The sequence below is a fragment of the Uranotaenia lowii genome, chromosome 1, assembly GCF_029784155.1.
Source record: "Uranotaenia lowii strain MFRU-FL chromosome 1, ASM2978415v1, whole genome shotgun sequence".
NCBI lineage: Eukaryota > Metazoa > Arthropoda > Insecta > Diptera > Culicidae > Uranotaenia > Uranotaenia lowii.
Genome location: NC_073691.1, coordinates 78,284,545 through 78,296,900, shown reverse-complemented (window position 1 = coordinate 78,296,900; position 12,356 = coordinate 78,284,545). Strand labels below are relative to the sequence as shown.

Sequence of the window (12,356 nt, the reverse complement as noted above, 5' to 3'; positions counted from 1 at the left end):
TTTGTGTTGTTAGAATTTGTGGTATTAGAATTTGTGTTATCTGTGTCATTTGATTCCGTATCGGGTTCGATAAAAAAGGTTTTGAAAACTGTATTTTTAATCCAATTAGAAGTTTTGTTATTCTTACGGTTTTTCTTGTTCTTCCTTTTTGTCCTTTCTTCGTCAAGATCATTCGTTGAGTCATTCGTTAAGTCGTCGGTTGGATGGTCTCTTTTTGTTTTTTTCTTCTCACTTATCATGTCTCTATCGCTATTCTGTCTTTTCAGGTTTGAAGATTTTTCGTCGAAAGATTCAAAATTAACGTCGGAATCGGAATCATCCCTTCCGCCGCGGTCATCATCAGGATCCCTTCTACTCATCTTGGCTTCATGCCAAACCTAACCTATTTTTTCTCTTGAAAATTTAACCTAACCTTAAATAAAATCTTAATTAACGGTATAATAAATATTTACAGTTGGCAGTTATTAGAAATTGATGGAACTACACTTACTTTTATGTTTCTACCTTTTAACTCACTGAACTTCGGTATTTTAATAAAAGCACATTTCTCAATTAAAACTATTTCGCACGCGAACTTAACTCTCCACTGGACTTTACTTCACACACGTCTGCACAGGCGAGCGTTTGGCGGTTGAATGCGGCAACATTACTATGCGCCCGGTAGTTTTGACATTCTGATGGCTTTTTCAAAACTACCGGGCGCATAGTTATTTTGAAAAGATGAGTTCGCTTTGTCGTAATTATCATGCGTTTGGCGAATTTATTAACGACAGTTGTTAAATTACCATAAGCATTATATTTTTAGAACATTGATGTCAAACTATCTACATTATCATGCACATGATATTTGTGAGAACACGCATTGTACAAGAACAAGTTATCATGCGCATGATATTTTCTGCAAGAAGAAAATACTATGAGCTGTCAAAGTTTACATAGTAAAACTAAGATGTTGTAGTATTGTTGAAGGAAAACGTGGTGGAAAATACTAAATCGCGGTAAAGAAAACTGTTGAAACTTACGGTTTCCTCCGGAACAGCAGCAGCACAGCAACTAGCAGCAAACTTCTGCTGCCACGGGCAGAACCAAAACATTGTTTGTTTTGGTTCCTATTGCTATGTCCAATTCGCAATCGAGAACAATAGATCAATGATTGCTGATGACAGGTGATGATGATAAACGCGGTACGAATGTGTACATCATCACACGGTTAGGCAAGAATACTCAAATTGGGTTTGTGGTAACACAACAGTGTTGTCAGATATTCTGGGTAAGAATATCAAAGTACTCGTTGAGAAATGAGTATTCTCCCGGTTACGGAATATAAGAAGTGGAAAATGACAATTAGCTATCGCTAACTAATAAGGTGTGTTCTAATGACCTAACAGACGAAAGATGAATAAAGATAACTCTATTCCATAACTGAAACCTGCGTTTTAATAAATACTAAATCGTGGACATAGTAAAATTATCATGACGCTGAATTTGAAAAAAAAGGACACAATTTTTTCCGTGTAAGCATAAGCAGAGACACCGTGAGTATTTATCCACATATTTGTCGATATATTCGAAAACAACAGTATTCTGCTTCATATACGCCTACAGCCTGCTTCTCCCCTTTTTTTTATTTAGTGAAACGTTTTGACAGTTTTCCTTTATTAAACTTGAGTCGATTTCATCATTGAATTTGATTGTTCTTTCTTTTCAGGTTCTCATGTCGTCAAATGATGCCTTCAGCACATTCACACAATCAGATCGAATCAAACAATCAAATAAACTAAACTTTAGCCACATCGCTGATATTATCTTCTCAAATTGATTCTCCCAGAATCAGCCAATCGAAGCCCATCTGAACCTTTCCTGTGTACAAACATTTTGCTCGACTTTGCAAAACTTTCATCCACGTATAGCTTATCGAAATCCCACTCGCTAGTCGTACAACTTTCGAAGTCAATTAACGACGACGCCGACGGCCAATTTACGAGATAGTTCTTGACCGGCAGCTGAGACCTACTGCTGTTCGATTACACAAATTAGTAAGTTGGCCGTAGTTTAGCTCCAAAATGACCATTCCGGGACCGATAATGATGAATTGCTCACCCAAACTTTTGCTGCTTCTCCATTGTTTAGCGAATGGTTCTTGATATCTGTTGAAAATTGATTTTGATTATATAATACGATTTGTTATTCGAAGTATGTTTGTTTTGAGAATCGTCAAACAAATAATAAGCTCCAGATAATTTTATAACAACAATAAATAATTACTCAAATGAGACACCTAAATTTATCTAATTGTTTATGAAATTCTCTCCCGCAGTGACAACATCCGACAGAAAAATATCAACAAATGTGACTGACTAGTTGAAAAATTCCCCAGACTGGAAACTGTTGCTGTCAATAATTCTTAATTAGTGTCAACGAGCACTTCCTAAAATGAAGCCCCTTTTTGAAAAGACGAGACAAAACAGGTGGGTAAAGGTAAAACACAATGACCGCCATTCATCCATTGAATGTTGCTTATTTTTCTCATCCAATAGACATCGGGCTCGATTGCGGATCATAATTTTCCCTCCTCGAGTTGTTCCTCTCTTCGAACCGTTTATCGCGTCTCCAATATTTAAGTTCCTACCTACCAATAAATTTCGAAAAACCAACAAACCGGACAACTTCAACGTCGAAAAGTGAATTTGGACTTCGTTTTTTTTTTTTTTTATTTTGGCGGTAACATCTTGCGATAAGGAGACAAAATATGACCGCTCAAAATATCAATTAAAAGAAAACGACAAAATGCTTCCGTTCGGACCCGATACTGGAGTTTAGTCAACCAGAGGCTAAGGGTGGGTGAAAAGTTCCCAGCTCTGGCATTGATGCCAGGAGCCAATAAAAGTGTCAATAAATTGTTCGACACTTTGGGACCGACGACGATGCGACGCAGGAAAACTGGACCCCTGGAATCGACCGGGATGTCACAAACTGTTGGACGTTCAATAAGTATTGTAAACCTGCAGCTCAAAGTTGAAGCAATAAATACTTCGAAGGAGGAAGTCTGCTGATGTTTAGGTCTGGAGTAGGGTATTGTTTTCGTTGTCAATCGATGGGTTGTAAATTGCTTACTGTTGAAATATTTTTGTTAGATCAAATGATAGTTTTGACAGTTGGAAATTAACGATTGAAGAGATGATTTTGATACTCAACTCAACTTAACTTAATGACCTAAAAATTACCGTAAAAATATATTTATACATTTATTCATGAAAATAACACATGGAATTGAATTCAGTTTAAACACATAAAAAGGGTATCGTCAACTGGGGCAACATGCAACAATTTTCAGGTTCAATTGCTTCTAAAGGGTGATCGGTCAAAATTTGGTCAATATCAACTTGACGTATTTCTTTCAATTTCGCATTTAAAAAACCTGAACACCTCTCATTTTGAAGGTGTGTGTGTGTGTAGAATGTTGCTCCTATTTTGATTTTGAAATTCACTCTTCAGTTGTCAAAATGCCGTCCAAGGAAGAAGAGCAGCGTATCAAAATTTTGCTCGCGCATCGCGAAAATCCGAGCTACTCGCACGCAAAGCTGGCAAAATCGCTAAAAGTTGCCAAATCAACCGTTACAAATGTAATGAAAGTGTTTGGGGAACGTTTGTCGACAGCCAGGAAGTCTGGATCGGGGGGAAATCGAAAACTGGAAGCCGCTGAGACGACAAAGAGAGTTGCCGGTAGTTTCAAGCGAAACCCTAACCTCTCTTTCCGAGATGCCGCAAATAAGCTGGGTGTATCGTCTACAAGCCGGACTTATCGACTTACAAGAAAGTAGTGACTCCAAATCGCGATGATAAACAAAATACGACGGCCAAAGCGCGATCACGGAGGCTGTACACGACGATGCTGACTGTAAGGTGTGAGTTCCCAGTACATTAGTTATTCATCAATTGAAATAAGCATTCACCTACCCCTCGGCACAGTGCGAGAGGTTTTCCGGTTTCATTATTTGTCTCTCTCTGCCGCTCATCATCTCTTTCCCATTCATACGACTTCGCAGCGCCATTTTGTGAATCGTCATTCAATTCCCAGGCGTCCGTTTGGATCGATAGGCATAGACATCCGATAAAGATTGAAACAGTGAAAGATTTGATGACCGGAGATTTTCCCGATAGTCCCGGACCGAAGTTTTGCATTGGCGACCGTGACAGGACCCTAAATCTAATAATTTTATTTCGAAAAAACTTAAAAAAAATAAGAAACTTAAGGAAAATCTCCGGTCGTCAAAAATGGCGGCCATTTTCAAAAATGACCCAAAACTCGGCATTTAAAAGAAAAGACCAAAGTGATAGATATAGTAACCCCTTCCTCATTCACAGTTTTGTGTGTCGAATTAGTGGAATCTGTTGCCTAATTGGTTATCATCAGTGAAAATCGATAGTCGGCAGAGTCGAATTCGGAATTTCTGTCGGTATAATTTATACGAGGTGGAAAAAAAACAGAAATCTGATATTCGGATTATAAAAAGGTGAGTTAGCCATTACTGTTTCTTGATGGGAAAGAGAAAGTACGTCAGCTAGTTTTCTAAATTACCCAGGCGAGTACGCCAGCTAATATTCAAAACAGGCGAGTACGCCAGCTAGTTTTTTTTTTAAATCGATCAGGCGAGTACGCCAGCTAATATACAACACCAGGCGAGTACGCCAGCTAGTTTTTTTTAATTGTTCAGGCTAGTACGCCAGCTAATATTCAAAACCAAGCGAGTACGCCAGCTAGTTTTTTTTTAAATTGATCAGGCGAGTACGCCAGCTAGTTTTTTTTTAAACTGATCAGGCGAGTACGCCAGCTAATATTCAAACCAGGCGAGTACGCCAGCTAGTTTTTAAAAAAATCGATCAGGCGAGTACGCCAGCTAGTATTCTTTTAAATTGATCAGGCGAGTACGCCAGCTAATATTCAAAACCAAGCGAGAACACCAGCTAGTTTTTTTTTTTAAACTGATCAGGCGAGTACGCCAGCTTATATTCAAAACCAGGCGATTACGCCAGCTAGTTATAAAAATAATCCAGGCGAGTACGCTTCTTAATGACCCAAATGACCAGCCAATATTCAAAACAGGCGAGTACGCCAGCTAGCTTTTTAAAGTCGATCAGGCGAGTACACCAGCTAATATTCAAAACCAGGCGAGTACGCCGGCTAGTTATATAATAATCCAGCCGAGTACGCCAGCTAGTTTTCTAAATGACCCAGGCGATTACGCCAGCTAATATTCGAAACCAGGCGAGCACGTCAGCTAGTTTTTTAAATTGATCAGGCGAGTACGCCAGTTTATATTCGAAAACAGGCGAGTACGCCAGCTATTTTTTTTAAGTTGACCAGGCGAGTACGCCAGCTAATATTCAAAACCAAGAGCCACCTAGTTGTAAAATTAATCCAGGCGAGCACGCCAGTAATTCCGAATCAGGCGAGTACGCCAGCTTGTTCTCAAATCTTATAAACCTAGCTAAATATTACAAGAATCCGAGCGATTACGCCAGTTAGCGCTCAAATGTAAACCGAGCGTGCACGCTAGCTATTATTCAGAAACATGCTAGTACACCGGCTTTTTTCTAAAATTCATCAGGCGAATACGCCAGCTAATATTATAGAGCTCAAGTAAGGCTAGTACGCCAATTAATACCCAAATTTAAACTACGCAAGTAAGCCAGCACATCAAGTAAGATAATCAGGCGATCTGACGTTAAACAAAATTTTTTGAATATCGGTGTCTATTTTTAGCGATTTTGTGTTTGAAATCATGGGGATTTAAGGACTTTGGCTATGTCTACTGCCTAACATAATCTTAACTAAGAAATATTAAGTTTGTTTAGATTGTTAACAATTGTTTCCTAGCTAGTGAATACGTTAATTACTAAATCAAGCTCTTTTGTCGTTTGTTCGATCAGCTCAATAGTTGAAAATGGCGAGACCAGGGCGATTGGTGCTTTTGGATTGGCAGAAAGAGTGCTCCGATCAGAGCAACGCTGAATCGGATCCATCGGGCACCCCGTCTGCAGGATCCAGTTTCGAAAGTTTGTCGACACCGAGCAGTCATGGAAATACTAGCGCAAACGATAGAGAAACGCGTACGAAGTCCATTGCTCTACCGATGGAAGCGAACATCGAACGACTTGCTACCGCTGGAGATCATTCTTCTATCAATGAAGCCCAAAATGAGGAAACCAATATCATTCTTAAGCCGTCATCGAGCAATCCCATTGAGAGATTTGGCAACTGGCTCTCGGATGCACTTGCCGCATTCCAGAAAGGCCAGATACCTCCTGCTTTCTCCAGTGACAATCAACATATTGATCGCGCCCACCACGATTCACCTCATCAGATTGTTCATCACCTAATTCCTGAAGAGAATCCTTCAGTCGTTTCTAAATCCTCAAGCAGCATACGCTGTGATCACGTTCGTCGTTTCCCGGACAATGTGCCGGCGAATAAGATGTGGGAATCGTGGTGCCGATTTTTCCAAAATTTTGAGATGGCTGCCTCGCTCGGAAATGCAAATTCGTCCAAGCAAAAAGCACAGCTGTTGTACATTTCCCTAAGCGAGCAGCTCCAGCGTATCGTAAATGCTTTCTATTTAATGCCGAACCTCTCAAGTCCTTCATGCTATGACTAGTTTGTGAAAAACATCGAAAAGCATCTCTTATCCATGACTGATACCTCGGCCGAACATGACAGTTTCCAGGCCATGAAACAAGGTCTAGACGAGTCAGTTGTAACATTCCACTCTAGACTGGTTGAGAAGGTGCGTCTTTGCGGCTACAGCATTGAGGACCAACAAAAGTTTGTCCGAACACAGCTTCTGAAGGGCATCTCGAATCGCGAAGTTGCGAAGTTCGCAAGAATCAGTGGCTCGGACATTAATTTTATCGTGCAGTCCGCAACTCGGGAAGAAGTAGCTAATCTGAATGCCAGTTCCTCGAACAATGCTTTTGCTATCGATCGAGGTGGCAGTGCAGCTAACCGTCAACCTTTCAAACGGAACACTAATTTCCAAGGGAGCTTCAAAAATCCACCCAGCAAGCGACCCCGGTATGGCGAAACTTCAAAACGTTGTCCTGATTGCAACCACATTTCCCATCGTTTGGCCGGATGTCCAGCTATTGGTGCGACATGCCTGCGCTGTGGCGAGAAGAATCATTTTGCGAGGTGTTGCCCAAATCAAGCGTCAAGAGCAAACAAATCGAACACGAAACTTTATGAAGTATCTGAAAAAAAGAATAACGAACAGGTATAAATTTCAATCTTCTAGTCGTAATATTAAAGAAATATAAAGGATTTTTTTTAAACTATTGAATATTTTAATTATATTTTTCTTATCTATAAACCTATTCCAGAATGTCTACGCATTATCGCTGGACGATGTGCTAATCGAATGTAGCTTGGGATGTTCCGAACCTATAGAATTTCTTATCGATTCAGGTGCAGATGTCAATGTCATAGCTGGGAAAGACTGGGCCCGATTAAAAAGTCAGTCGGATGAGAGTCTAGTGGATCTTCGAATGATAGATCACTCTCAATTTAGAGAGCTTAGAGCGTATGCTACTGAAACACCTTTGGTCATGGAGTGTGCTTTTAGGGCTACAATTAGCGTCGTCGGGTATAGCAAACCAAGTATTAAAGCCGACTTTCTGGTGGTACGGGAAGGTCGGCGTTCTATACTTGGTCGATCAACTGCGAGTGACCTCAGACTCTTAGAAGTTGGGGCGATGGTTAATGTCTGCGAAAGCAATCCCAAAATTGTTGAATTTCCGAAAGTGCCAGGAGTCAAAATTAAATTCAGCGTCGACAAAAACGTTCCCCCAGTAAGAAACGCGTACTACAACGTGCCTGCAGCACTTCGCGAAGGTGCTAGACAAAGGTTGGCAGATATGGAATCAAAAGGAATTATAGAACGCGTGTTTAAGGCACCGGAGTGGATCAGCGGTATGTCTGCGGTTCCAAAGGGGAAAAATGATTTTAGACTAGTCGTAAATATGCGCGCCCCTAACAAGGCGATAAAACGAGAATATTTTCGTCTTCCGTTGGTTGAAGAGATGAAAGTACAACTGCATGGGAGTAAGTTCTTCTCAAAATTAGACCTTAGCAATGCCTTCTATCATCTAGAACTTGCTGATGAATCAAGAGAACTCACAACCTTTTTATCCGAAGGCGGTATGTATCGTTTCACACGTTTAATGTTTGGCGTCAATTGTGCCCCGGAGGTTTTCCAGAAAGAAATGTGTCGTATTTTGGAAGACATACGGAACGTTATTGTATATATAGACGATATACTAATATTCGCTAAAACTTTAGAAGAGCTCCGTTCAACCGTAGAAAAAGTACTGGAAGTGTTAGGCAACAATAACTTGACACTCAACAGCGAAAAATGCGAGTTCGACAAGACTGAAATTAAGTTTTTGGGTCACATGTTGAATGAGCATGGGTTCCAAATTGATGATGAAAAAATAGAAAACATTAAAAGATTCCGGGAACCAACAACCGCATCCGAACTACGCAGCTTTTTAGGGCTGGCATCGTTTTTGAGCCCTCACATAAAAAACTTTTCGGATATTTCTAGCCCATTATGGGCGGTCGCGACTACTAAAACATGGAGTTGGGGTCCGAACCAAATTAAGGCTTTTGGAGATGTGAAGGAGAGTATAATGAAGTGCACTACTACTTTGGGATATTTCTCGAATAATGATCGAACAATTTTGTACACAGATGCGTCACCTAGTGCACTGGGCGCTGTCTTAGTTCAAGAGGATGAAAACAGCATAGCGAGAATTATTAGTTTTGCGTCGAAAGCACTAACAGAGACAGAAAAAAAGTACGCCCAAAATCAGCGTGAAGCCCTTGGCGCAGTTTGGGGGGTCGAAAGATTCTCTTTCTATTTGTTCGGCCGTCATTTCACCCTGCGCACAGACGCACAGGGCGTAGCTTTCATTTTAAACCGTTCTCGAGAGAATTCAAAGAGAGCGCTAACCCGCGCAAATGGCTGGGCATTACGCCTCTGCCCATACAGTTACGATGTTGAGTATATTCGTGGGCGTGATAACATAGCGGACCCATCGTCGCGTCTCTATTGTGGTAATGATGAACCATTCGAGGAAGAGGTAAGCCCCTGGGAAATTGCAACATTGAATGTCAATACTTTTGGATTCCTAACTGAAGAAGATATCCGTAATGCCACCTCTAGCGACGAGGTTCTGCAGAAGGTTCTGGTAGCGGTTCAATCCGAAATATGGACTCATGATTTGCAAAAATTCAAAGCTGTCGCAGATGATTTGTCCATTCTGAATGGAATTATCGTAAAACGCGGTTGTGCTGTGATACCAAAATCGTTGCGTAGTTACACATTAAATGTTGCACACAAAGGTCGCCCTATGCCCTCTAAAATGAGAAGCATACTACGAGAAAGAGTTTGGTGGCCTGGAATAGCTGCGGACGTTGATAAATGGGTGCAAGCTTGTCAGTTGTGTGCCACATGTGGAAGACCTGAGAAACCGACCCCTATGGAGCGAACCTTCGCACCGAAAAACGTTTGGCAAACAATCGCTTTGGATTTCAACGGCCCTTATACTAAATACGGTGGAATTTCCATACTTGTTCTTGTTGACTATCGCTCGAGGTTTTTAATCGCTAGACCAGTTAAGTCAACCAGTTTCGAACATGTAATAAAGGTTCTTGAAGAGGTTTTCGACAGGGAAGGGTTTCCTGAAAACATAAACACCGACAACGGGCCTCCATTTAACGGTCAAGAATACAAAGAATACTGTACTGAACGTGGTATAAATATGATCTTCTCTACGCCTTATTATCTACAGCAAAATGGCCTAGTAGAGGGATATATGAAAATTATAAATAAAGCTATGGCTGCAGCCTTAAGTCTGATAGATTCCGAGGTGGACAGGTTCGCAGCGGAATCGGCGATGGCCGTACGGAAAGTGAGTTGATGGAAAACTGGTTTTATCCCGGGGAAATAAAACGCACGCGACTGGTGTAAATATACGTTTAATCGGGAGAAAGGCTATCTAAGAACTAAACCGTCCGTTGGCGTACGACAGTGTAACCAAACGAGACGAACACGCTAACATTATTTTAGCGACAAGGGGTACACAGTAGCACATATTCTAACACTCCTCCTCTACTTGTGCCCCTTGGCTACTCTCAAGACCAATCAGCTCCGTAACCTTCCTCGCACGTTCCTGCTACTGCCCCATACACTGCTTCTCTGGACGAGATGCTGACGCAAGATTTACGCCGGCTCGCCCACCAGCAGCAGCTCCTCCGACAAAGCAAACCACAACTGCTGCGGTTGTCCTGCGAGAACCTGGGTCACTGGCCCATTCAGCATCGACAAACTCCTCGATATTTTGGTCCTTGACATCATCGAGTTTCAGCCTCAAATCACCATTCCTATGGCGAATAACCGGAGTGACCACTCCGTCGGAATTCATCCCGCAACACTCCTCATTGTCTCGAGCCACGAGACGCGTCTTGTACCTTGCAGTCTCACGAGACTCGATCATCCGAGCGTTACGTTCCGGACACTTCTTTGCTTCGGCAAACGACACTGGTTCCACTACCATTTGAGCGACCAAACCAGAAACCTCCGTGCCGAACCCATCGGACTCCTCCTTCACGCACAAAGGATTTCCTGCTGACTTTCCAGGAGTAAACTGCTCCTCCTCACTTTGAGCTCCTCCCAAATTTTCTAGATGATAGCTTTCCTTCGGAACACTCACTTTTCCCGCTCTGTAAGCAAACTCTAGCTTACGGCGTCCATTCTTCCGGTGCCACTGGTGTTGAGAGGATTTTATTTGCTGCTTGATCTCACACTTCCCAACAGTCTCCACCATCTTCAGGTGGTATAAATCACCTGACCGTATGCCCTTCACCACCACTTTTCCTGATTGCTCACGAATGTCACATTCGTCCTTTCTGAAAACCACTTCAAATTTCTTTGCTGTCAACTTTGGCACAGACAACAAACTTGTATTCAATGAAGGCACATATAAAACATCCGTCAGCGTAATTGTCACTGTTTCACCGCAGCCATCAACACCAGTCACCACAACCGTACCACATCCGGCCGACTTCACTACTGAGCCATCCGCGAGAACAACATCCCGAGCACACTTTTCTTTGAGCGACGTAAACGCTCCTTTCTCGTTCCACATATGGCTGCTGGCCCCACTGTCGATCACACAGCACTTTGGCTTTTTCCTCCCAGCCATAAATAAAACAGCATTGCGCTCTGTTGCTCGCTCGGCTCTTTGCGGTTCAGTTTTTCTTTTGTTGCCCTCCAAATCTGGGCAATCGCGCTTGTAATGGCCCTTTCCCCGGCACTGGAAACATCGCACTTCCGATTTTCCCCCAAAAGCTCTTCGCGAACCCGATTCGCTCTCCAGCACTCTTGCTTCCCCGGATGAATCACCCGAACGTTCCTTTCGGCGCTGCCATTCATCCAAGAGTTTGGATTTCACCAACTGAATCGTTAGATCGTCGTCCGGTCGTCCCTCCAGCGCTGTCACTAAGCCACCATACGATTCGGGCAAACTTCGCAAAATCATCGCGATTTTCAGCGAATCTTCCATTTCCTGCCCCGCACTTTGCAACCGATCAAATAGCTCGTCTATTTCACAAAGGTGCGATTCCAAATCGCCACCTTCCCGCAGATTCAAGTTGCACAACTTTTTCAGCACTGACACTCTGGAAGTCACGGTGCACTTCGCGTGATACCTCCGCAAACACTCCCAAAAATCACGAGCCGACTGGGATGCTTTCACTAAACCATACTGGTTTTCTTCTATGCAGAGCCCCATTGTCGCGCGAGCCTTTTTGTCATCCGCTGACCACTTTGCCGTCACCGGTTCCGGCTTCCGCTCCTCCACCACATAAAATAATCCTTCCCTGGTCAGGAGCATTTCCATCCGGAACTTCCAGGATGACCAGTTCTGATTATCCAGCTTCACGAATTTGCAGATTGCTTCCATTTTTGCTGCCACGGAAAAATCCAACCGCACACCGCAAGCAAAAAACGCACTAGAGCAAATTTCTTCTCCCGCACCGAAATTTCAAATTTCGCAAAATGGCGGACCACCGCAATACACGCAATTGACTTTTCGCGAATGTTTCGATCAGCACAAATCACTTCCGGAAAACCTCCACTGGGTCCATAACCTGATAGATTCCGAGGTGGACAGGTTCGCAGCGGAATCGGCGATGGCCGTACGGAAAGTGAGTTGATGGAAAACTGGTTTTATCCCGGGGAAATAAAACGCACGCGACTGGTGTAAGTATACGTTTAATCGGGAGAAAGGCTATCTAA

The 12,356-nt window shown here is 42.6% G+C and overlaps 1 protein-coding gene across 1 annotated transcript; it reads left to right on the top strand.

Annotated features, from left to right (window-relative positions):
* The first annotated feature begins 6,689 nt into the window (after positions 1-6,689).
* Positions 6,690-10,214, top strand: LOC129761063 (uncharacterized protein K02A2.6-like). The gene is made up of 3 exons (XM_055758767.1): positions 6,690-7,271; positions 7,378-9,969; positions 10,128-10,214. Exons 1-3 carry the CDS (start codon positions 6,690-6,692, stop codon positions 10,212-10,214), a joined length of 3,261 nt encoding a protein of 1,086 aa, XP_055614742.1.
* The last annotated feature ends 2,142 nt before the right edge of the window (positions 10,215-12,356 follow it).